The sequence below is a fragment of the Motacilla alba genome, chromosome 1 (genome assembly GCF_015832195.1).
Source record: "Motacilla alba alba isolate MOTALB_02 chromosome 1, Motacilla_alba_V1.0_pri, whole genome shotgun sequence".
NCBI classification, from domain to species: Eukaryota; Metazoa; Chordata; class Aves; order Passeriformes; family Motacillidae; genus Motacilla; species Motacilla alba.
The window spans coordinates 113816275-113842855 of record NC_052016.1 but is presented as its reverse complement, the minus strand read 5'-3'; the positions used below and the strand labels follow the sequence as shown (position 1 = coordinate 113842855).

The 26581-nt window shown below is 40.5% G+C and overlaps 1 protein-coding gene across 17 annotated transcripts in view; it reads left to right on the top strand.

Annotated features, from left to right (window-relative positions):
* DMD (dystrophin) overlaps nucleotides 1–26581 on the top strand; it is a 1161005-nt gene that overhangs the window by 1111054 nt on the left and 23370 nt on the right. For 13 of the 17 annotated variants that reach the window (XM_038157590.1, XM_038157559.1, XM_038157583.1 and 10 more), the window contains 7 exons: nucleotides 4566–4732; nucleotides 6812–6923; nucleotides 11878–12014; nucleotides 12774–12812; nucleotides 17284–17349; nucleotides 18643–18708; nucleotides 21742–21900. In XM_038157590.1, the coding sequence (XP_038013518.1) occupies nucleotides 4566–4732; nucleotides 6812–6923; nucleotides 11878–12014; nucleotides 12774–12812; nucleotides 17284–17349; nucleotides 18643–18708; nucleotides 21742–21900 (746 nt within the window). The remainder of the gene's footprint in view (nucleotides 1–4565; nucleotides 4733–6811; nucleotides 6924–11877; nucleotides 12015–12773; nucleotides 12813–17283; nucleotides 17350–18642; nucleotides 18709–21741; nucleotides 21901–26581) is intronic. The other 4 variants (XM_038157541.1, XM_038157635.1, XM_038157653.1 and 1 more) reach the window with 2 other exon arrangements.

Genomic DNA, 26581 nt, shown 5'->3' with positions numbered 1-26581 from the left:
ACTTTGATGAAGCTAAGTATTTTAATATTCTTTACTGTATATTCTTCATTACTAGATTTGTACTTGATCAATGGTAAGGCAAGATGAGCCTACTTTCTAAAACCATGGAAGTGTGTCCAAATCTGGTATATTTACTCGGGCAAATAAAATCCAAAATAGAGCTGTTAGTCCTTTAAGGTGGCATTTGGGTGTTACAAATCCTGGGCCAGGACCCTGAAAGTGATTTTGGCCGTAAATGCTGTGGTTTTAATTGGTTGGACAGTTGTTTCTTGAGGCATTGTTTATTGCTTTTATTTTGGAGCAGTTAGGAAATACCAGTGCTATGTACAAATAACTATATATAGTTACATATACAAGTCTACATGAAAATAACTTACAAGTGCAGTGTCACTGTTGAGGGACTCAATCTCTTTTAACAGATTCAGGCAGCCCTTGTTTCTATTCATAGGATATTTCTTCTGCTCCTGGCTCTGACAACAGAGAGCTGGCCAAAGGGAACTAGCAAATCCTTCCTCAAGCTGCTGTGCTGTAAATGTCATAAAACAGCAATTCTGCTTTTATTTCAGCAGGATTTTGTGAACCTGTGCCTGACTTTGGAGGCAGTCTTGAAGAGTCCTGCAAGTGAACTGCTTTTCAAAAGCTATTTTAAAATGGTTTAAGGGGAGGGGATCAGGAAGATGCTGTTCAAGTGTGGATGATATAAAACTACACTAATTCACTTCTGGATTCATGTTATTTTATTTTATTATTCTTTGCCACAGCACTAAAAACATTGGCTGGCGTAGTCAATGCAATCGAGTCTAATGCAGGAGGGGAAGATGAGGGTGAACAGGGTTAGGTCTGGCTGGGGAGACAGGGTTGCTGTTACTGGCTGCTCTGCCTTTTTAGACTTTAAAAAGTCATAAGAATCCCATCCCTCAGTTCTGTTTGTCCAAAACAGTATTTGCTAATGTAAAGCTTTCTACCCGGCTTGAAAAACACCATTCAATTAACAATGTTAATTTATTTCCAGTCAGTTTCCTACACTGCACATAAGCAGAATACAGCTAATCAGAAATCAGAAATTTCTGCTGTATTATCTGACTCAGTCTGAAAGCAAAGTACCACATTGTTCATGTAAAATCCCAACTGTATTTTGTATCATATTTCCTATTATGGACAGACAAAGTTAATATAGCATAGGATATTTTTTCAGCTACTAGCTGGAGGAAGAGAGAGGGAAAAACAAAAAACTCGTCTCCCAAGTATTGCATAAAGACGCTAGCACCACCCAACTTCCTATTTCCCCATTGTTTCTGCAAAATAAATACTGAAAAACAGATGTCTGGAACATAATGAATTTGAATGTCCTCCATAACAAATTGTTACTTGTGAGCTGGAAAGGCCTTAATGAATTTTACTTTATGATTCACTCTGTTATTACCATAAAAATTGTGAGTTGCACAGAAGTGTGTTCAGGAGAAGAACCGTTAATATTCTTTACAGCTTCATCTTGTTGCTTCAGATATGAACTGTATGAATTCAGCCTTTTTCCTGTATGTAAAATCTTCAGCTGCTGCCTCACTGGATTTAGAGATTATTTTAAAAATCGTAATAGCAGCTCAGGAGACAGCCAAGAACTGTCTGTCCTACACTGTCTGACCCTGACCAGCTTTTCTCCATGTGGCTTTAAATCTTCATGTAATATAATTCAGAACCAGTTCTGATACATTTTAATGCACCTAATCTCCCTGAGCACAGGTTTTGTGCAGCCGCCATACGGAGCTCTGCCGAGGCAGCTATTGGGACTGCTGGCAATTGACAGTGACTGCAAAATTAAAATAGATCTAGGGTGTTACAGAAAGTCTTTCATTGCTGCAGCATTTTCCCTGCAAATTTAAAGCAGCTACAAGTGGAGAGCAGCGCTTTGAGCGGCTCATTCTTATTCTGACTGCAGCTTGCACTGCAGCATTTCCGTGCACCTCGTGCTTTTCTATTAGGAATGGTATATTAAAGAGATCCTCTTAATTTATTTTTTTTTTGAGGCTTAGAGGACCTCTGTATAGAATGTGTAGTCTGCTAGGCAGGGCTATGGTTTGCCAGTGTAGTTGCTGGCTGAAGCTGGATCCCTGAGTGAGTCACAGAAAGCCTCTCCCCTGCCCTTTTGTTGCCCTGCCTTCCAGTGAAAATATAGAGATGGTCATATTTTAGAGGCATGCCTTTCACTTACGAGTTCCAAAATTAATTTAATTCAACTGAATTCACTGATGTACTGTGGCAGAAGGCAGTATTCACTGTTCTGAACAAATCCTTTTTCCAGTGTTGACTGGGCTTTACTGTGCTTTTGATTTACTCTTTGTATTTTGGGGAGGGGGGAGGGCTTCCTAAATTCTGCAACTGTGTGAAAAAACAGAGAACTGGGGTTTAAAGCAGAATACTTCTGAAGTGTTTCAGCCTGTATTCCATTTAATATAATCTTTTCATGAGTATCAAACTGTGTAGGACTTTATCTGAATAATTGTAGATATGTTCTGATTTGATGTTTTTATCCCAAACATCCAAAAAAGGATATTTTTGACTATACTAGAAGTCCATGTATATGGATCCCAAGTGTAGTGATAGGAGTTGTTGGATGGTTTCCCAAATGAGCATCTTAAGAAGGGAGTTCTGACCAAGAATCTTTGTTTCTGATGAACTAAAGTATTGCAACAGCATTTTAAGTCAGTTTTAATACAGTATATTATTCAGGATATATTACAGGATTTTGTATTTCACATCTTTTTCATGGGGTTCTGTCTGGGAGACTGCATTTTTCTTAGCCTTCAAATATTGATCAGTTAATTTGTTTGTCAAGGTTATAAACAGTGTTAGATTTAAAAGAAAACAAAACCCAAAACTACAGTTAATTGGTTTTCCCTATAGCTCTCTCTCCTGCAGATCAGGTGGGATATTTTTTTTCTCGAAATTCATTGCTAGCATTTTTAGTTCAATAAGGTTTTAGCTAGATTATACTAAACTCCAATTTCATGAGAAACTGGACAAGTAACTGAGAGCAAGCATAAAAATCCTCAGCACTCAATCCCCTATTCATCTTGGTCCATGTACATGATACATTAATGCTTATTATTTATTTAAGTGCTTCAAATAGGTTTGGAACCACAAAGGAAGACAGTCAGCCTTGTGAAGTTTAAAATATAAAAGACTGGCCCACTGAGAGCTGTATTTGAAAGCATAGAGGATTTAAATATATTCAGACCATAAATATGCTGTTGCTGTGGGGAGCATGGAAGGAAATGTCTTGAGGAATTGGAATTAGCATGTAGTGATGGTTTAGAGAAACAGAGCACGATGTTATCCCTCTTCATCACTTGGGCAGTTCCCTGTGTGGACACATCCTCCCCTCTCCCACCCTCCCCACCAGAGCCCCTTGAGGTTCCCACCTGATCTGCCACCTCACTTTCAGCACTGAAACCATCTCCCAGGTTCTCAGGTAACAATTTTGTGCAGGCTTTGTGGCACCCTGCACCACAGAGGGCTGTTTCCTGTAAACGCTGGCTCAGTCATTCCACTGTTTTCCTTTAAATCCCTTTTGATGCTCCTTGCCTTTGCTCTGCACTGTTCTTTGCAGTGTCCAGCCTGCTGGTACAGGGTGACCTCTACCCGGGCACAGAGATCACTGCTGTCCCCTGTTTCCTTGTGGGTTTTTCTCTTTGTTTCCTTTTTCCATAGTGTGGGTGCTCTGGGTAGGGATGATATATCATTTTTTGGGGGTGCATGGTGCCTGGCACAACGGGATTTAGCTCTGTGGCTGAGCTGCCTTGAAGTTACCCTGGAAGAGATCCCTGAAATGTCACACTAGTTGGGATGGGATGGGATGAGAAGACAGCAGAGGAATGAATGGGTTTGCTGGGAAGTGTTCATTGGCTCTTCTGCTGTTGGCAAAGAGATGAGTGTGGGATGTAATGGAATCTGAGAATGTTATTTTGTGGGACAGAGCTGTATTGTGTTTGCAGTCAGTGACTGGAAAGTTAAAGAAGAGGTGGTTTGAGGCATTGAAGGAGAAAGAGGGTTTACATGTTCAACAACAGGCTTGAGAGAGATTTGAATGATTTCCTTATGTGTGCACTGTGAAGAAAGGTCAGTGTGATAATGAAAGATGTTAAGGAGAAAGGAATTTTGATCAAAAGACGTGCAATTTTTAGGGCTTGGATAACAGTTTTTAAAATAGGTGAGAAGCAGTGCTATACAGTCTCAGATAAGACAGACAGAGAATGTGAGATCGGGCATCAAAGGTGATCCTGTAAGTGGATGATTTTCTCTGTGACAAAGTACATGGTAGTGCTGTCTATTGTAATAGAGAGAATAAGAGAGAGATTTGAAATATTAATAATGGTTTTCAGTTCCTGGCTTGAAGGCAGGATCCTGGGATTTTTTTTTTTTTTTTGAGTAGTTGGACTGGGGGAAAAGCTGGAGTATATTCCTGGAAGAGATAAGGAGCTGACAAGAACAGCTTGAGCTGTTAGTTATCTGGTGAGTCGACAGATCAGTTGTGCTCAGCCCCTGTAATTTTTCCCCTTGTGTTGCAGGCCAACAACAAACCAGAGATCGAAGCAGCTCTTTTCCTGGACTGGATGAGGCTGGAGCCACAGTCCATGGTGTGGCTGCCTGTCCTGCACAGGGTGGCTGCTGCTGAGACTGCCAAGCACCAAGCCAAGTGCAACATCTGTAAGGAGTGCCCCATTATTGGATTCAGGTACAGACTCTCTCCCTTTCAGCCACGCGTGCTTCTGCTTGATGGATCCAGAGCTCTGCCTGATTCCAGGCAAATCAGGAGCTTCATTTGACAGGCATTTTGTTCTTGGAAAAATAATTGTGATGAGGACACGAGGGAGAGTGGCACCTAGACGGGGTACAGTGCTGTGGGACTCGAAGAGGACAATAGTCATCTCTCAGTTAAAATATGGCACTTCCTCTCTGTCCAAATCTTTCCGTGCCTCAACAAAAGCATTGTTGGATTGCACAACTGACACAATTTGCCTTACATTCAGTGTGTCCCATGCAGTTGCATTTTCTGAATTGGATCCTAATGAATTGCTTTCTGTCGTAGCATAAAGCAAGGAAGTGCCTTGAAAATTCTCAGGCATGTAGAAGCTACGTGTGCATTTCTCTGCAAAAGAATGTTGGTGGAACATTAACCTGGAGTGGGGGAAATGTTGCTGGTCTATTTAAACATCTGGATTGACACCGTGGTTACTATGGCAATGAATAAGTCACTGTGTTGTAAAAACGGCTGTGTTGGTGTGCCTGTTGAGAAGCCACTTAAGGGCTGAGTAAATACTCACTTTCAATTATGCCTAGACTTGTTTTATCACTTTGCTTTGCAATAGCTGCTTTGTATGGTTTCTGCCCTTTTTGCACACAGTCTTCTTTTACCATTGGCATTTCTCCTTCTATGTTATCATGTTGTTTACAAGGAGCTTTTTGTAATTTTGTGTCTAAAACCCAGATAGATAACAGCAGCAAACAGTGCTGCACAAAAAAAGCCATCATTTTGCTCTAACCTGGGAGCAGATGAATGTAGCTTTTATGCATGTAGTGGGGCAGTGCTTTCTGCTACAGTTTCACAGGCAGTGGGAAATAGGGGAAATTTAGAAGATATTTATTGCTTTGTTTTGGATCTGAGCTTGTTGATCTAATAGTCTAAATTCTTTTATTTTGCTTTTTATTCCCTATTAATATCTGAACTGGGAAGTGATAAATATTACTGAGGAGGAGCTGTGGATTGGATGTGCGTGATTCAGCACATCCACAAAGTCTAATTTTCCCATTCCCGGATGCAGTTTATTAACTACTGTATTACTTACACAGTTTTGTGTAAACCAGCCAAAGACAAGTAGGTGGAATTGAAAAGTGCAGCCCTTGGAAATATCAAAGGATGGCAACTGAATGGATAGTCTGTTGTAAGCACTGAGAACTCAGGAAGCAGACACTGGAGCTCTGTGTTTGTGTCTAATTTTACTTGACTGATCTCATCTGTCTCTTAAATTTATATAACAAATCTATTATCATGATAGTAGAATCCGTCTGTCACAGATTTTTTTTCTCTGTCTTTGCAAGTCATTGAAACCCTGTGTACACACTTGACAAAAAGATACTGTATTGGAAGGCTTTTAGAAAGCTAATACTGTGCACCCAGTTGATGTAAAACAATGTTCTTTTGAGGTCGTTGTGGCTGAGCTGCTCCGTGTATTTGGAACAAGACAACCCTTATGCCTCCGGCTCTTTCAAGCACTTCAGCACAGCAGATACAACAGTTAGCTGCCTCATAGAGCTGATGAGATTAAATAATGGCCCAAAAGTGCATTTGGAGTTTTGCATGGATGGAATGCTCTGCAGGAAAATTGTTTTTATAGAGGTGCTAGGAAGGACATGAGGGGGTTGCCAGAGTGACTTACTGAGAGGGCATTACTTTCTTGAATTTTCCTCCTGGAGGACATTCTATTTTAGGAATCATGATGAAGAGCAAAAGATCTGAAGTTAGTGTCATAGAAATAAAAAGCGTGGTAGTGCCTTTCATATGTTAAAGGTGAGTGAATGTACAGAAATCTTCACTGTTGCCCAATATTAGAGATTTCTTTGAAGATTGAGGTCTGTGACAAACATCTGAGGCAGCAGTACCTGTCCCTCAGGGCAGAGGAGCATTGCTGGGCATTGCACACCATGTGACATGTCACAGAAGAGAATTTACTAACACAGCAGACTTGATGGGCTGATATGAAGCAGTCACATACAAAGCTCTGAAGCCGTGAATTTCTTTTTAATCCTCTTTTAGGTACAGAAGTTTAAAGCACTTTAACTATGACATCTGCCAAAGTTGCTTCTTCTCTGGCCGTGTTGCTAAAGGTCACAAAATGCACTATCCCATGGTGGAATACTGCACACCAGTAAGTAGCTGTTTTACTGACTCTTACTGTCCCTTCTTATTAGAAAGTAAAAACTTCTTTTCCTATGTGCTAGTTAATGAAGCATTAGGACTGCTTTTCTTCCCTCCTCCATAATTAAATCTCATTTTATATACGATACATCCCAGCCATTTTCAGTGCTTAGTCAAGGCTGCTCCCATGGTTTGAAGTAAACTGGAGTTCGTTGTTTGCACAATTCTGTGTCACAATGTCTTGTTGTGTGCTGATGACTTGTTCCATGTTCAGTGCCACAGCTCACTTTATGGATCCTCCTGGAAGCACATGATTTATGCAAATATTCATATCTTGGGTCCCAAGGTTTTCTCCATATCAGTGTGTGATTTTTTTTCCTCCTTTCCTCATCGAGTTGCCACTTCACTTGCTTTCTCCCACAACACTATGGTTGCATTTTTAAGTTCTTCTCTATTTCATGGTACCTTTGTATTGTCTGATCACTTGATGATATAAAATGCCAGGGAAGTTCTCATGGTTGCAAGGTAGATTTCATTTCTGAAGGTGGAAGCCAGGCCATTCAGTACAGTGCTCCAGGGATGGTGTGGTGAGGGTCTTCACCCTTCTGTCACAGCTCCCTAAAGGGTTGGTTTTTCATAAATGTTACTTTCATATCTGACAGCTGGCAAGGGAAATTCTGCATTTCTCTCTCAGGGTGCTCATTTTTTGGCTTCTCAGGACCAGTGCAAAGGACCATCAATTAGAGGCACTCTCAAGTTAAACTTCCACCACGTAGATTGAGCTTTCAGCTGCCTTTGCTGTTGCTTGTGTTGGTCTTGAAGCAGTGCACTCTCATCAGCATTTCCTGGTGAAATAGGATTATTTCATCTACTGGAGTCTTTCATCTACTGGTAGTCATAAATGGTGAAAATAAAGCATCAAAATCATACTTGGGCTAGCCTCATAAAATTATATGAACAGTCCTTAAATCTTCATCCAAGCAAAAAGGCATGGCCAAAATGAAGCAAAGACTTTCAGCTTTTCTCAGAGACCAAAAAAAAGAGAGGAAAAAAGCTATGCCCCTAAAATATTATAGTAAAGCAAGCCCAGAATTTGTGTTAGTTTTAACTTACAGATAGTTACTTGCATTGTCTATCCACTTTCACCCTGCAGTGGCAGTGTTTCCTGGGAATCTCTGCATGGCAGCCAGTGCCCATGTGCTGGCTCTTTGTCAGTGTTCGTTGGCTGTGGTTTTCAGTCCCCCAGGGACTGAGGTTGCAGGAAGGGCAATTTGCCTGAACTGCTGCACCAGTCAGAGGGAATTGCTGGCTCTGCCTGGGCAGGTCTGAACAGACTTCGCCATTGCAGTCATTCCTAGAGCAGAATCTCGTGATCTGAGTCGTGGGCAGGGTGAACGAGTGAGAGACCGACTCCCTGGGAGCCTTCTTTCCATGTGTGGCTGAACCCCTCCTCCCTGGATGGACTGCAGCTTTGCTTTGCACTTTGCCACTCTTATTCTTGCTGAGAAACAGCATGGGAGATTTGTGAGTGATACAAACCAGTGTCTTCCAGCCATTTTCTCACCCTTTTGATGTGTTTTGAGGACAGAGAAATAAAAAGGGATTACGAGGTGCGCCCCCAGCCTGCAGCAACTCATCGCAGTGCTGTGTCCAGCAGGTTTGTGTTGTCCCTGAAAATACAGATTACTGAGAGGTGAACGTGGTGGTGCACAGAAAACCTGCCACCACGTCCAGCCTGCTGGATCAGAATAAAGAACCATTCACAGCCAGTGGATTTTTCCCTGAACTCCAGCAACCCGTGCTAATGTGCCGTGCCTGGCTGCACAAGCAGCCAGCTGAATTAGAGGAGGATTAGCTGGGGTGGAGGGGGAAGTGAATGTGACACACAGCAAGCCCCACGCTTTTTTGTGTTGCTGCTATTGCAAAAAAATTTACCCAAGTACCGGGGGACTGAACATTCACTGAAGCTATGTCTAGTTTGTAATTGTTTTCTAAATGAATGAAAAAAAGTATGCAGGTGGCAGAGGATTTATCAGTCTTCCTCCACACTAATCTCTCACCTTAAAAGGTATTTTGGCAGAGAGAAGACATGTGATGCCTTCTTTGATGATATCTTTGCAATAATTCAATGTGCACACCGAAGTATTCTGATATTTTTATTCCTCCTCCCTCTTAGTATCAAGAAATTTTTGAGCGCTGCAGTCTTTAATTCTGCTTAGGGGAGTTTTGAGAACGCATGCTAAATACCTGAGGGATGTTATAATGCTCCCTCTCTTGCAAAACGTGAGTCAGAATAAGGGCAAGGCAGTTGCCTGGTTTTCATTTAGACAGAAAAATTGCTACAATTATTCCTGAAAGCAACACATCTCAATTTATTGTTCAGAGAGATGGGACTTTTGAAGAGTTTTCAAACAAAGCATAGAAGACAACTTATAGACTGAGATGTAAATGCAGGATGATTTTTCTGTTAGGGTTTAATGAACAGTCACACACGAACATAAATAACACCTCGTTGGAAGGAAGTGTGTCAAACTGATAGACCTGTCTACATCCAGGGCTGAGGTCTTGGGAGGGGGGTTGGCAAGGCACTTTCTTAAACCAAACTGGGAAAAATCAGCTGGTGGTAAAGCTGTTCCTATGTGAATAAAAAGAACTATTTCTTATCAAATAGTTTGGTTTCAGAATAGGTTTGGAACGTGTTTAACCCATCTGCCTATATGTTGCTTTGACTTAAGAGAGCTGGGATGCTGAAACTCCACTGTTTCTTCCCCATAAACCAGTTCTGCTGGGAATTTTGGGGCCTGGATGATTTTACTCTGAAAATCATATAGAATAAAACATCTGTGGAGTAAATCAGAAAGTTTGGCTGAAAATAGCCTCAGTTTATCATCTTGTCCATGTAATAATCACATTTTCTTTGCCTTTCTTGTGCTCCTTGAACATTTTTTTAATGGCAGTTGGATTGTATGAGAGGTGCCTGGTGCTTTTAGTTGTCACTAGAAGATATATTTTCTTCTCAGGATGCTTGTGGTACCAGCTAGATTGGGATGTTTCTGTGCAAGCACAACATTTTGCTCTTTGGTTGTCATGGAAAAGGTTCAGGAAATAGAGAGGGGGAGACAGTCCCAGGAAGGCTGAAGCAAAGAATGTTTAATTTCTAATACCTCGAAACACTTAATCCAAATTACAGTCAAATGCAATAGAAAGTGCTCTCAGCATCAAAAATAGACAGAGCAGTAATAAATGGTTATAAATGGCACAGGTGAACAACTGGGCAGGAAGCTGTGCTTAGTCTGTTTATACCAAGATTAAATATTAAAAGTTTTTCTGTGTTTCCAGCAGATGTTCTCTGTGTGCTCTCTTGATGACAAGCTGGTTAAGAGCTCTCCTGGCAGGCAGTGCAGATGGAATTCAGCAGAGGGAATTCCCTCCTCCGGGGGCATGGGCAGGGAGCCACCTCAATCAATCTCCTTCCTGGAGTCCTCTGGGTGGTCTGGGCACACTTCACCCCTCCCTTTTCCAAATGTCTTTACTTCTGATTAATTAAGGAAGGGATACTTAATATTACCAAATATTATCTCACTTTCATGAAAATACAGATGCTGCTGTACTGGCTCGTAGGTTCTGCTGTGTCACTTCTCTGCCAGTTACTGCTTACACTGAATTTTCCTGCCAGAGCAGACTGACCAGAAAGGGAGCCAAAATCTTTCCAGCTTTACATAAAGCTCATAGGTCTCATAAGTACAGGGATAATATTTGCTTTTCTGTTAATATTTTTCAGTCTTTCTGCAGATACTTTTTAAGGGCATCCTTTATTTTTCTACTTTTTAAAAATCTACCTATCTGTGTTTGAGCAGCTCTGTGAAGATCAGCTTAACTGATAGGTTCCAGCACATCCTTCCCCTCTATGCAGAAGGCACAGAACTCAATAAAAATGTCAGAAAGATTAACTTTTCCCTGATTTCTTTCCCTTAAATTAGATAGATTGGAGAAGCAATATTATTATGTGGGTCAGGAGGAAGTTAATTTACTGTAAAAGATCAGTACTTCAGGGTCTGGTGTTTCTGCAAGGTTCAGAGAAGGGAATGCAGCCCGACTGAAGTAATTGAAGTCTTACATTAAAATTCATCAGAAGATTGCCTGATTCTTCGTCAGGCTCTCAACAAGTCTTGCATCTTCACAGCAGACATCCTTGAAACTCTTCCTGACTCTTTCTGGTCTTTCTAAATCCACGTTGTGCTGCTCTGCTGATCTCTGCAGGAGCGAGGGAGGCCTGCTGCAGGCAAGGGAATAGAAAACTTCATGCAAATTGTTCTCTCCTCAAGAGTATTGATCTTAAATGCCTGCCAGTTTCACATTGAACAGGTGAAGGAAGAAATAACTGATCTGAGAGCTTTAAGCAGCTCTCACCTGCTTTTTGTTTCCCTTTGAACAAAATATTAATGGCACGGAAGGCTGAGGAGGGAAACTGGAAAGAAAAGGTACCTAGAGACTTTCATAGATTGACAAGCCCGTGAGATGGAGATGCCAAGTGTGTGGTAAGAGTTGGGATCCAGACAGTGAAGCACCCAGCTGGACACAGGGACTGTGTCCTCCACAACAGCCATTTTAGTACTGAACCAAAAGTAGGCAGAGAGGCCCCCCACAGCCAGGTGAGGAAATGACAAATTATTGTCTAATTATTGCTTGTCCTCTTGAGATCACCTGAGGTGAGGCATGAGCCTGTCAGGGGATTTTGGAACTTCTTTTCTTTCCCTCCTTCCTCCCCACTAGCAGTGTCTGTGTAGTGCATTGTAAGGGTGACAGTGATGGACAAATAAAATTTGCTGTTCCGGGGCTCAAGCTGCTGGCAGTTCTGCTTGGTGTGATCACAGCTCTTCCAAGTGACCCAGCAGAGGAAGAGGCAATTGAAAAACAGTGACAACCTCATGAAAGATGATTTCATTGTGATTTGTGGCTTTCAGACAACTTCAGGAGAAGATGTCCGTGACTTTGCCAAGGTACTAAAAAACAAATTTCGAACAAAAAGATATTTTGCAAAGCACCCACGAATGGGCTACCTGCCTGTGCAGACTGTCTTGGAGGGAGACAACATGGAAACGTGAGTAGCTCTGAAGTATCTTAAGTAGCAGTTCATTTGGTACACTATTTGAGCTCCCCAGCTGGTGCCAACTCCTTTCACTTCCTAAATGCATAAAGCCTCTTTATGTCTTTCATTTCTGTTTACCTCGCCTGGCAGGAAAACACAAGCTGGGCTTCCAGTTGCCATTGCCTTTATCTGCTTTCACCTGTCCTTATACAGGAACTTCAGCTTCAGTTAGCAAAAAAAAAAAAATACAGTCTTACTGGCAGTCTTACAGACTTCTAAGTTTGATGTGCAATTTGGAGGTTAATGATACATTCATTAAATTTTTATTTTCTTCCAAATGGGTATCTTTCCTTGGTTTGTTTTTTTTTAATTAGGCTACGGTGTTTGTGACCTTCCTAGATGATTTCTTCTTTTCTCAGCCTATAAATTTAGTCTTTCTAAATGACTGATGTCTTAATGGAAAAAAAAAGCAGTAATGATGCACATGGAGAAATCAATGACTTAACCCAGTTCCCTTTGGTTTTTTCCACGTTTAATCAGTTGTTTAATGGCAATTGCACGCAGCTTGTTCTGGCTCTTTCTCTTTTTAAATTTTATATTTCAAGGTTTCTTTTCTCACTTTTTGGTTGGTTGCTCTTCACAGCCATTCATGTCGGTCTGTTGGATTTCTGCTTTTTAGTTATCGTGACTTTTTTTTAAAACTTTCTGTAATTATTTTGCTGCTGAGTTTCTTCTGCCTTTCTCTTCACCTCCTCATTTTTTGTCTTGCAGTCCTGTTACTCTGATCAACTTCTGGCCAGTAGATTCTGCGTGAGTACTTTTGCTGAAGTGTGCTGCTGCTGCTACTGCTGCTGCGCTCCCTCACTTTTTCTTTTTGTTTATTTCTTTGTTCAGTTTTACATGAGATCATTTCCTTCTTTCTTTACGATTATTTCCTTCGGTGCACTCTCTGAAGGAATGTTTTGATCCCCAATGAGTAGAATGAGATAAACCCTGGAATTTCCAGCAGTCATGGATTTTGTACTGTGTACTTTTTCTGGAGTATGTATTTTTCATGGAATTAACAGGGGTTTCGTGCAGACCTACTAATGCTTATCAAAGTTTGTCATTTAAAAGCCTGTGTTTCTGAATAAGTGTCGATCCCTCTGAATGTGTACTAAATGCTTTTTGAAAGACAAAGATTGAACTTGATATGGATTTAATTCAGTTTCAGGAATGACACAGTTTTGCAGATAAACCCATAATTTGGTTTTATGTGCAACCGTGCACACTCGAGTGCTCCAGTTAATCCAGAGCTCACTGGGTATTTTATTACAGTCTTTTAGATACATTCAGGTTTGTGAAGGCAGGTTGAAATGGGGAAATGTTTACTGTATTTTTTCAGAAGTTAAAAGAGCAAGGGTTTTCAGCTGTGGAATAGATTTTCATTCTTGCACCACTCCAGCACATGCCTTGTGTCTTACTGTTGTAGTAATAGCCTCAGCATAAACTAAAGATAGATATATATTTACTATTGTGGCATTTGCTACTTCTAGTGTTACACAGATGCTTCTAGAATAATGGTAAATAAGAATTAATTTTAATTCACATATTGAGAACTAACGAGAAACTAATAAATAGATTTTTTTATATTTCTAAATGGTGAAATGTATATGGCCTGCACCTCCATTGAACTTTTTGTAGAATAAACATGAGTGAAATGTATACACTGGAATATTGATTTATAATTTTCGTTGGGAGCACAAACCCTTGGGAAGCCAAGGGAAGTGCTCTACCTCTAGGAAATTTAGGCAACCAGGAAGCACATCTAATAGTGCAAACCTCATGGCTGAGAATTTACCCACAGAGAATGCCAAAAGTCTGGAGGCAGACTGGAATAGAGGGGCTTTGAGCTTGAGGATGCACTTTTATAGATGCAACTATGGATCTAGGTTCCTTACATTTCAGAACAATAGCAAAGTTAAAAGTGACACTTGAAGAAAGCTTGGATCGTGTGGAATGCCATTGCTGTGTCTGACATAATATGAAATTAGGCTGTCATAATGTGGTCATTTCTAGTTAATTACAGTAGTGACATTGGTAGCTTCACACCAAAGGTTTGCTGTTATGCACTGCAGGGAGTTTAACTCTCATGTACTACTTGAGAAAACTTGAGAAATACTGAGGAGCAGGATTTGTGCAGAGAGGTTGCACTTTTTGTCAGACTAACTCAGGTATCTTCCAGAGCATAATCCTTCCATCTGGTCTGACAGGGAAGCAGAAAAATAAGCAAGTAATAGTGGCTGGAAAGAATTGCCTTTAATTTTGTTCAGCTAACTTTATTTCTTTCCTTCATGCTACAGCACTTGACCTGCAATTCAAGTTACTGAGCTACCCAGGTTTAAAGTTTTTTCTTGCTTACAGGGTGATTCCAGCTTCAGCAGACAAACCAGTTACTATAAAACTCCTTCATGTTTTCTACACTCATGCCTTTTTCTGGTGCTCTCATGCCAGTTTTCTGGTTGTCCTTGAAGTGCCTCAGAAAAGCATCACCTGGCAGCTCTCAGCAATGCTGGTGCTGTTCTGACACCAACGTGTGGTATATATGGAACTGCTTATAAATAGATAATTTTTGTGGTTGGAAGTTAATGGTTCTTACTGCTTATTATCCAGTATTTTGCCCAGATACGTTGCTTGCAAGACATTAAAGGGACAGTTCACAAGTTGTGAGAATGTGTATCTAACTTGAACTGTGATGGTACAATGATACAAAGACAAGTTACTTGTTTCTACACTTTCAGGAAGCATCAAATAAAATGCTGAACAGAGAAAAGTACCCTCATGGTGCCAGCCAGGTCTGCAGGGGTGCAGGGAATTGCGGGAAGGTGGTGTTTGCCACTTGGTCAGCACTTCACTTGACAAGAATTCCCAATCTGCTCCCGCAGACCCCAGCTTGAGCAAGGCAGCTGTGGAGCCCTTGTAAAAGGGATGGTTATCTTGGCTAAATATTGGCTGTGTCACTCAGCCCTCCTGCTGAGTGTTTGAGCTGATTAGGTGTGCTGAGTGTGTGTGCTTGGGAAGGAAGGACGGGGAGCTCTAGCACAGGTGGTCGGTCACTGAGAGTATGTAAAATACAGCACAGTCCTTCTCAAGTTTGCTCAGAGACTGGCAAAAGTACCTCTGAGCAGCTGAATTCATCACAAAGCAATGCTTCTCTAGCAGGTTTGCTTCCTTAAGCAAACTCCTAAAAAGCTGTTTGAGGTACATCTCCACTGCAGTATGTTCTGAAGTAGAGACAAACCTGGAATTGTAGCCTCACTCCCTGCTTGCAGCTGGCAGAATCAACTCCAACAACTTACACAACATCATATTGTCCTTTTAAAAATATATCTTTTTATATTATTATACAACTTGGTCACTTCTGAAGTTGCAGCATAATTTCAAGACAGCAAGGATATATTCATGCAGTCAGGCATGACTTTTTACCATCCAGTACTGCAAAAAGAGGCATCTCATTTCCCAGTAGGTCCCAACCAAGTGTTGTCCCTTCTTTTGTGCTGTTACAAACACATGTGCAATGTCAGGGTGAGAGGCACTAAGAGAATGATCCAACTCAAAATTGTATTAGCATCAACATTTGTGTGTGTGTTGAAAACAAGACCTCTTCTTGCATTGATGGTACCAGTTAAGATCAGCTTAATATATGCTGTATGACAGAAAAATAGAAAAAAATGAGGGTAACTTCAATTTATCCAAAAACCATCGTCATCCTGCTCCGTGATCCACTGCTCTAAAGAAATTGCATCCTTTTCTCCTCCCTTCCCTGCACATGTTTACACAGAATGGTATATAGACTCACAGAGAATCAATTGCCCCATCCTCTGAATCTCTGCTGCACTGAGGAACTCTGTGAACTGAGTATTTGTCCTCTGTAGTGCTGTAGTAATGCTTGAATATGTGATGAGTAAAAGTAGAGGCCAAAATTCATTGCAAAGACAAGATTTGTTATACTTGGCCTATAATGCCTTAAAGAGAGAAAACTTTGCTGCTCTGTGAGAGGAGATGTTAATGATGATGCTTGATTTGTATGTGTATCCAGCATACAGCTCTATGATTTCAGAAGGATCCTAATCTAGAGCTCTTTGGAGGCTGATTAGAAACCTGGAAGCTGAGAAGTCTGGTAGATTTACAGCAGGATTGTCAAACTCCTAACATGGGAACAGAACAGAAGATTATTACAGTTTTGGTTTTTAAATACAGTAAATACAGTAAATACAAAGCCCGTCAGCTTGTGCAATGCAATGCAATCACTTTTGGGCAGTCCCAGCCTGAACCACAGCATCCAACAATTTAAAATGGGGAGAAATTCCTTCCTCAGTCAGGAGTTCCAGAAGTAGAGTCAGCAGAGATGGAATAAAGGGCAGTTGAAATTTAGCAAAAGTATAAAATTGCCATTCAGTTTGGGAAGCTGCATCACTTTTTGTTTATCTGGCACCTCTTAATACATGTAGATTGGCTAAATCCCACGTGGCAGCAAAGGGTGCTGTCTGAACTGCATAGCAACATAATTTAATGTTGGTGTTTTCCAGAGGTGAGGCTATAAGAAACAATGCTCTAATTGACCAGAAAAGTCCTATGAATTGTTTTCATCAACAGAAAACTGAAGAGGACCTCATGCCATCTGTCAGACAGAAAACCCAACGTAACTTAGTGTCCCCTTGTATAACACACTGGGCTACCATTGAGATTGCAACTCTTGAAAGACATTAGGCAAAATCATCAGTGTCTGCAGAGTGTTATTAAAGGCTCATTTCAGACGTTTTATGCTTCTTGTATTTATTTCTAGCTGCTTGTGGAATAATTCTTCAAGGCTCCTTGAAGTGGGATGTGCTGGAAGCAGGCACTGGAGCAGGGTGGGAGGCAGAGGAGAGGTTCCTAGCAGGACGCTGGCAGCCTGTGCAGGGCTGCATGTGAAGCAGAAATGCCAATGAAGGAGGCAGGTGTGAAGGGAAAAGCAGGGTGAAAGCTCTTCTCTAAATCCTTTGGAAGAGGCTTGTTTGGGAGCTGGTGTGAAGAGGAGCCGTGGCAGCAGATGGATTGCAAATGGTCAGAAATCCCCAGTGTGGCACCACAGGACATTGCACCGATGGCTCGAGGAGGCGCACCCAGCGCCTGGAGTTCTGACTTGCTTTTATCAAACATGGCATAAGGCATAGAGATGTGAGGGTATAGGCATAGCTAAGTGTCTTTTTACTATTAAGGGGGTATTGTTTGTGATTAATCAGTGTTTTCTGCCTTATAGGCCTGCCTCGTCCCCTCAGCTCTCACACGATGATACTCATTCACGCATTGAACATTATGCTAGCAGGTATGAGACCAGCTGGACCTCAGGCAGATCTTTCTCTAAAATTACTTGAAAAAAAGAAGAGCTAGAGGCTACCTGAGCACTTCTTAAAGAAGCATAAAATTTGGGGTTTTGTTTTCCAGGCTCTGGGATGCAAGGGCATTGTCTGTGGTTGCTGTTCACCAGCCTGTCCTAACTTGCATGCCAGAGCACCTGTGTGGTCAGAACTGGTTTTTGGGTCCCTTGGAGTCCTCATTAAGCTGTGTGCTGAGTTACTGATACTTTATTAGGACCTGTGGCAATAGGACAAGAGCTAGTGTTTTAAACCAAAAGAGGACAGATTCAGACTAGGGGTAAGGAAGGAATTTTTGCAATGAGGATGATGAAGCGCTGGGACCAGCTTGCCCAGAGAGGTGGTAGAAGCCCCATCCCTGAAAACATTTAAAGTCAGACTGGAGGGGGCTCTGTTCAAGTTGAAGACATCCCTGCTCAGTGCAGGGGGGGTTGGACTGGAGATCTTTAAAAGCCCCTTCCAACCCAAATCCTTCTCTGATTCTACATGAGGTTTAGTTTTTAGTATGGACCCTGATATTATAGTACAAATGAGGAGAGCAGAAACCTCCTAAATCTCATATGAATCTCAGTGTCATCGTAATGTTAATTCACGTCATGAAATGCCACAAACAGGATTTTTCCTTGATTTGGAGGATTAAAATAGTGATATATCACTGCTTCAGTTCAATTCTCTGCTTTCATACTGCTCCTAAGAATCAAAAAGTGGATTAATTGCACATATTGTGAAAACGTTTTTCTACCAAGCAAGTGAATTTTCAGGGGCTGAGGTAATGAAAGATAGTTATTCTGGCCTCTTTCTCTCCTCTAGTATCTCTTGATCAGGAGAGGTGTTTCTGAATTATGCAGGGTGTTTAGGAGGGGCTGAGTGTGAAAACTAATGAGAAATGACTGATTGTAACTGTTTGGACAACGACATTGCCGGGTACAAAGCAATTTGTGTAATCCCCTGGCATCTTAAGGCTTTTCTTTGATTTTGGAATTAATTAATCGAGAGAAGTTGGAATATAACCTCAGAGAAGGGGCTGAAAACTTAGAAGTGAATCTAGCCAGGCCATTGTAGCAAACAATCCTTTGTGATAGCTTATTGCAAAACCTTTTGGTAATCAGCAGCGAGTGTAAATTAATTTGAGTTTCAAATTCATCAAAAACATCACGCTCTTTAATTCTTCCCAGAATGTTAGAACAAACAAAGTTTTTGAAAAACATAATTGGTTTTAATGAGTCTTGTTTATTTTTCCACAGGCTAGCAGAAATGGAGAACACCAATGGTTCTTACCTAAATGACAGTATTTCACCTAATGAGAGCATGTAAGTAGGCTGTTTTCGTGATTTTGACGTGTATTTCCTTGGGGAGGTTAATAACTTGTAATGAAGTTTTGTAGTGCTGTATTTTCATGGCCAGGTGTCACATCTGGTTCAATTTAATGACGTGCTCATGTCCTTTCAATTTGGATCATGGTACCTGGATTAATGGCTTATAGCTTAATACCAAATTGATACAACAAATGATTGATACCTTCAAAATTAAAACTACAAATTGATTTCCAAAAATTACTGATGTATTCAGCAAATAATTTCCACATTCAAAACACAGTCATAGTCTGATGAGTTCTAAGGGCAAAGACACAGAAAACCCCTTCTGTCTTAGTTCAAGCTTAATCATGGTTAAGTTGCTGTAAGCTAGTAAATGTCATGTAGGACATAAGTGAGGCTAAACAGAAATCTTTGGTGTACAAATACCTGAAATACAGTGCAAGGGTAAGCCGGGAGGGACTGATCATCATCGTGAAATGCTAGCAGTAGTAAACTGTGAGTTGGACAGACCACTGACAAGCATTCATTGTATTACTTTAAATGCAGAGTTATAAATAAAAGTTTTGATTTCTGAGAAGTGGTTAAATCACTCTCTGAAACCCTTTGTGGCTCTTCTCTGATAATATTCTTGGTCTTTTTTATTCTCTGAATAAGAGGACATAGAACTAACTGTGGGTAATGTTTCTGAAGACAACACAGAAGCAACTATGTCATGGGTGTGTGTGAAAATTTGATCTTGGTTAATTAACTGTGTAGGAGAAGCCATAGCATGGATTCTAAATCAATCAGATATGAAAACCCCAACTTCTCCAAAAACATTTGGATCTATTCTGCATGATCTCATCCTTATCACAGTTTAAGGGATGGACTTTTTTGAAAATTCAGACAATTAAATTTGTAGCAGTCCTTTACAACACAGAATTCTGGCCAATTTTCATTCACTTAAATTGAGATTCCAAATGAATATTTCGTGAGGTTGATTCTGAGCCTGTGAGCTCAGATAGCAATAAAGCTGTTTCTGTGTTTCAAGATAGTTTCTCTTTTGACTTGGTAGGATTGTTGTCTGTTGGTTTTGAAATAAAATCTCCTGTAGAACCAAGTACATTGTTTTAATATATTGGTAAAAAGGGAAAGTTAAAATGACCCCTCAAAGCTAATATTGATGCAATGTCAGTAAGTTTTGTGCAGTTAATGAAAACTTTGTTTCCAAGTCATGTGTTAATTTTGTATTACTGTGGATAGTAGTAATGCTCTAATAGCTGGAATTTTGTGTTGTCCCACGGAAATACTTCAGTGTCCTTGTCACAGAAATCATGCATGCACTCTGTCTCTTGTATTACACTTTGGTCTTGCTGTTCAGTTTATTTTTTTTATTATTTGGAAGTTGTACTAGCATGATTCAATTAATAAGTCAACTATCCAGTTTGTTCCTCAGTTTCAACTATTAAAATGAGAATAAAACTGTGCATTTTGAATTTTGGAAGAAATATTATCCAGATAGATACAAATTGCAGCAAAATCAAAGCTTACCATGAATCCACAACCGTAATTACTTCAGTTTTGCTTGTCAGATTATGCCTAAGTACTATTTGGTATTCTTGCAGGGTTTGGATTATTTGGCTAATCAGTACAGGTAGAATGATAGATGGAAGCAAGGAAGGCAGGAAATAAAAATGCAACATATATATCTATATATCACACAGCATTGTTGCTGCAATGATGTATAAAATATCTGTGCAGGCTGAAAATCACACAAAAAGACTATGCTTGTAAAGTGACATTTTACTACAATAGTTATGTCACTTCTTCACAGTTAATTCACTTAAGATCTGTAAGAATATTTATAAATGCAAAGCAGTGGTTGGAAGGAAATCACAGTTGAAGTGCTTCATGAAAAGTATAAATTTAGGAACTGGCAAGCCTCTCCTTTTGTGAAAAATTAATGCTTCTCTTTTATGAGCTAATGTTAATGTACTCTACATTGCTTTGGCACTCCTGCAGTCATAAAATTGCATCATTAACATTTTCAGGAACAAATGAAAACCAGGAAAATTATCATTTTTGAACAATAACAGCTGTTCAAAATGCCTGTTAAATTCTGGTTTAAAACTTAACAGGAAAAAGCCCTGGACTAGACTGAATTATTGTGTTCTGTGAGATCTCCAACATCAGTGTCATTTTTTTTGACCCTATCCTATGGTGTCAGGGGATACCTCATGGTTTCTCAGTGACTGCAGGTGTAAGTTGCATTGCTTAAGGCTTGGATGCATCTCCTTAGCACCTAAACCACACCTAAAACAATCCATGTAGTTCTGGGAGGTGATCAAGCTCTTCAGAATTGTATTTCCTTTTCTCTTCCAGAGATATTTGTTTTCAGATGCCAGACAGCTTCAGGGGCAATAGAAATAGAGAAAGAGATCCTATGTATTAAACAGAATACACTTTTATTCTGGAAGTGTACATCATTTTTAAATTAAAAAAAAAAAAAGCCAGACATCTGAGGTGAAAATAACATGCTTTTATTATATTAGTTCAGGGGGCTTTTCTTTGTTTACCTAATTTAGAATTTTATAGGTAAAAATATAAATAAGGCACACACTTACTACACAAGGAGAGTTTGTAGGTACAAAAATAAATGTGTTGCCCTTGCTTGAATGACCCTTCTACAATGCATATCAGGCAGCAGAAGATTGCTTTTTTTTTTTTTTTTTGCAAGCAAATTCCTAATTGAAGTTTGTCAAAAGAGGAGAGCTGGGGTTGTCAGCTGTTGCAAAACTTGGCTTTAGGTGTCTTAAGAAGCAGAGAAGGAGAGAGGTGGTCTCTGCAGAGAAGGAAAATTACCAGAGGCTCAGTGAAACAGGTCAGCAGATTTTGCTTGAAGGTGCATTGCTCTGCTGTTGGTTACAAAGAGTTCAGCAAATCTCTTTGTAAGAAATGAGAGACTGGGAGTGAATCATCTCCTCATATTCACTGTGAAGCTGAAAAGCAGGAAGGGAACAGCCTGTTTTACCCTGCTCTGTTTTCCAGTGATGATGAACACTTGTTAATCCAGCACTACTGCCAAAGTCTGAACCAGGAGTCCCCCCTGAGCCAGCCCCGAAGCCCTGCCCAGATCCTGATTTCTCTGGAGAGTGAGGAAAGAGGGGAACTGGAGAGAATCCTCGCAGACCTGGAGGAGGAAAACAGGTGGGTTAGACCACCCGCTGCTGAATTTGAAGTAAAAAGTCTGCAAAACAGTTACATATTTTAGAGATAAAATGAGTTACAAAACTGCATTTTTTTTCTGACAAATAAGTAATTTCGTAGTGGGTAAAAGTTGGGTCCTCTTTCCTCTCTGTTTGGTGTTGCTTGTTGCCATTTCTTTAGTCTTTCAATACAAAGTATCACTTACCACTTCTAACTTCAAATTGAATTGAAGTTATCTTCATTAATCATCGTAAAAAAAAATAAAACACACAGGTTCTTGAAGCATCACAGCACTGCAGTCCTCTTTACTCTGGCATCTTGGGTCATCAGCACAAAAACCAGGAGATCCTGACCCTGAAAGATTGGTAGTTACAACTGTGACTCACCAAAATGAGACTGTAAGATATAAATAATTTAGTTCTACCAAAAAAAACCACATGGGTTTGTTTGTCTTCCGCTATCTTCAGCTTTTGTGGTACAGTCTGTTGGCATTGTCGTGCTCTTTTTTCTTGCTTCTCTAAGAGCTAGGTACTTCTGCTTACACTGAGGATTTAATGCACTAATCATTTACCTTAGGCTTGTCAAGGAAATAATGCAGGAGTTGGCAGTGTCGTAGATCTTCTCTCCAGGTATGTCTTCTTTGGATGGTGCTAATCAATTCCCGTGGCTCCATCAGAGACTTTTTATCAGGAGGGTCTGGGGGAATGGAGAAGATTGTAGGCATCAAGAATGAGGACCATGTTTCACACAGAAAGCTGCAGTAAACAAAGCTCTTGCTCACTGAACAGCAGGGAGATTTTGTTTGAAACAAACCACGGAGTTCCTACTACATAGCACAGAAAGCCCAAGCACTTTCTGAAGTGAAGAAAAATTAGTATTTTGCTATAAGATAGCATAGTTTGCATGTTCAGGACTGTAGCTAAGAAATATCTAGTAGCTAGTGCAATGCAGATGATAAGATAGCTTGGTTTCCAGGAGATGGGTGTGATTTTTTAAACAGCATTATATAGTGAATCCTAGAAGAAGGAAAAAAATCGTAATGCTTTTCTCTCTGTATACAAAATAAGCTGCCTAGCAGAAAGGAGGGTGACTTTTAAAGCAGACTAGTTTTTTATTAGAAAGGTAGTTTATGAAAACTAGTACAACATGGAGCTAGATAGCTAAATAAACTAAAAAGCCCTTCAAGAATTCATGCCTTCAATTTCTGCATGGGCTTTATTTAATTTAGCAATTACTGATGAGGGGTAGTAAAAGATTTCTGGCCGGAATTACACCTTAAAAATATCTGGTTTGAAGTTTGCCAGTCCTGGACTAAACTAGAGCTGTAGTCTTTCAAGTTGTTTTTCTCATTTGTACTCCTGGAGGCACAGTTCTGGAGGGGATGCCACCACAGGCAGCCTTGCCTTTTGTGAGTGCTCAACACAGCAGGCACACAGAGCTCTGGCTCTGTCTCACAGCGTAGAGGTCACACTGCTCTGATTTTCATTGATTATGACAAAATCATGACTTTTGTCCCTGCAAGCTGCTATAAATAACTTGTATGTAAAATGTAAGGTAGCTGCTGAAAAGTGAACAAGTTCTTGTTGTCCTGGTTGCTTGTCACAGCCAGATGACCGTGAGTTTATGGATGAAACACTGATTCTTGTTTAGAAAAATAAGCTCTTCAGACAGGATCAGTCAGGAGGCATTCATGTAACTTAGCTACTTTTAAAACCAGTCTTGTCCCTTCAGATTCCTATTTCCTAGCCGTTCTCCTCCGTTGGGTTTGTGCAAACCTTTCTTGGCTGTTGCCAAAGGTAATCAGCAACCTGACACCTAATTCCTTGTGTGAACCTGGTTCCAGTGGGTGAGCACTTCTTCCTTCCCATGCATATCCTGAAACACCCTCCGTGTAAACTTTTGTTACTGCCTTAGGATGAAGACATCCCTTTGTTCCAGCGTGCATCTCCTGCTTCTGCTGAGCTGGATGTGCTGCAGGAGTCACCCTTGCCTGCCTGTGTTGACATTACTCCTGTTGCATACCCTTGTGATAACTTCTGCTAACCCAGGTTTAGCTGTCTCTGCTGTGTCTTGTATACTTTTACTGTTAGAGTCAGGGCATGCAGTCACTTCTCAGCAGCTCCCAGGAAAGCAGCCACAAGTGATGCCTCAAGTACCAAGAGGAAGCAGTGCTGTGATACTGGCACCTCATTGTCATTTCTCTTTTTCTTCTGCTCTCTGCAGTTTCCTGCTTTTTAAAAAAGCCCTTTTCTTTTTGCTTTGTCTCTTTTGAGCCACTGATTGAATTCTGACCTTCATTTGGGCTTCAGCTACAGTTTCTGGCCTCCCAAGTATTTCCATCTTGACTTGTTACCTAAATGAAAAAGATTCATTGAAATTGTAATTCTGAGGGTTTGCTTTTGGACAGTGTAAAAGCTCTGCTACATATTTTGAATTCTTCTGAAATGCATTTTCTAACTTGCAAACTAACCTAGATGTGATGTGGTTCTGACTCAGGGTTTTGTCAGTTCCAAGGACCTCTTGTTAGATATTCATTATTTATCTGCTAGCATTTTAAGACCTTGGTGCTTCTGTAGCTTGTAAGTACGACTTCCTTAAATAATGTATGGCTAAGATTTGACTGCTAAATAATTTATATTTGTTAAAATGTGAGCATTGTAGAGAATATTTTCAATGGCTGAAAATGTTTCATTTGAGTTTTAGATCTTCAGGCTTGTGCTGAGTTTTGCATCACATGGAATATTGTGATAAGACCATTTCTGTGTTCAACAGACAAAAAGCAATCTTGCTATTGAAGGCATTATTACTGTATTGCAATGTAAAAGAAAAATCCAATTATAAAACCCTCTCAAAAACTATTTCCTTGAGAGTGAATGGATTTTGGAGAGAGAGAGGACAAGTTTTTGTTGTCCATCTAAAGCAATGCATAACACAGTTTATACATTAGGATAGGTAATACTGGCTAGGATGTACTGGAGTGGCATTAAATAGAAAGCATATGGTTCTGCAGTGACAGAGTCAAAACTTTTTGCAAAGAATTAAAATACCCTCCTGCTATTTTAATGAGTCAGGAAAGTGGATGTTCCCTAATATTTTAGTTGAACTGAGGTTTTCTATGTAAGAAGGAAACTTCTCTCGTGTTCTCTCCTCTTCCTCCCAGCTCTGAGCTGTCCTGGAAGAAGAACTAAGCAAATGAGATCTCCAGCCAGAGCTATTTGCCCTTCCTTAGCTTTTCCTGACTTGCAGTGGGAGTGCTGTGGGCTGTGTGCTGTTTCAGTGTTCCTTCAAATCCAAAGACTGATGAATGGCCTCCTCACATAAGTTCCTTCAGTCCGATTGCCAACAGCAAGAAAGTGATGCATTGCTAAACATGCTGTGGCTCCTCTTGGTATTTGTTTTGGCACTGAAGAAGGGGAACTAGATCTTCTGAGTGTGAAACATCCTGAGTAAACACTGTCACTCTAGTGAGGGACAGGGGTTAGGTGGTTCAGTTACCATCTTTGTCTGTTTCTTCAGACCACTGGTTTTCTGTAGGGAGATGAGAAATAACATGAATTCACAAATTCTATTGCCTTTGAGAGGACTACTCAGCTAGCAGAGTCCACTAGGATTTCTGTCACCAGGCAATGAATGCTGCCAGTGATGGATGTGATTCATAATTCATGCACTCTTTACTACTCAGCTCTGTGCACTTGCATAAATCAAGGTTACACTGCATGCTTCCTATGTTACTTTTCTTCACAAATGCCTCAAAGAGTGGCAAGCACTGTAAATGGAATAGATGGGGTTTTTTGAATATTCTCTTACTGAAGAAGGCGTCCTTTTCCCAGTGGTGAGTACATGCAGCAGCACTGTTTGTTTGTTTGTGACAGCCAGATGTCAAAGTCACCCAGCCTGAGCTGTGGTGGAGGGTGGTGAGGTTTCCATGTATGGCCCGTGCTTGCTCAGTTGCATTCATCTAGAGAGGAGCATGTTTTTATCTCCCCTTTCTGCTACGTCCCATTTTATGGTGGAAGTGTCAGAGAGTGCCTCTCCTCAGGACCCTGAGGGCTGTGGGCAGTGCCTTGGGTGCCTGGCTCACAGCAGCAGTCCTTTGAAAACTGTTCCAGAGGGAGGAATAAGGGCCATTTGTTCTCTCTGGATATTCTTACAGCATTTTTTCAAATTCCTTCCTTCTTTTTTTTTTAATTTTCAACTTTTTTTCCATTATGTTAATACACCTCTTCATTGCTGTATGTTTAGATCCCAGTTGTGATATTATTGATTGTGTGCACTGCACATCACACTTACGGCTCTGAAGCTACAGTGAATCTCAGTTCTCTGGACTGTGTAGCTGGACTGAAAAGGTGCAGCTGGAAAACTCAGTAATACAGGTGCTGCACTGGGCAAACCCACATGCATCCTTCAAAATTACATTCCTTTGTGCCAACAGTATTATAGTATTTAATTACAGAGCTCCCAAATCCAGACATACCTCTGGTTGGAAAATATGCACTGTCTTTCAAAATTTTTTTTTGTGTAGGCTTTCAGAAAGATTTTTAATTATTTTTTATTAGACATGAAAGGATTTTTATCTGAATTACTCTCTGATCCTTACTTCTATTTCAATACTACTGTTACTGGAAAGACTTCTCTATATTGATACAGGCGATTATTGCAGATTTCTTTGTCGCAGGGTTTC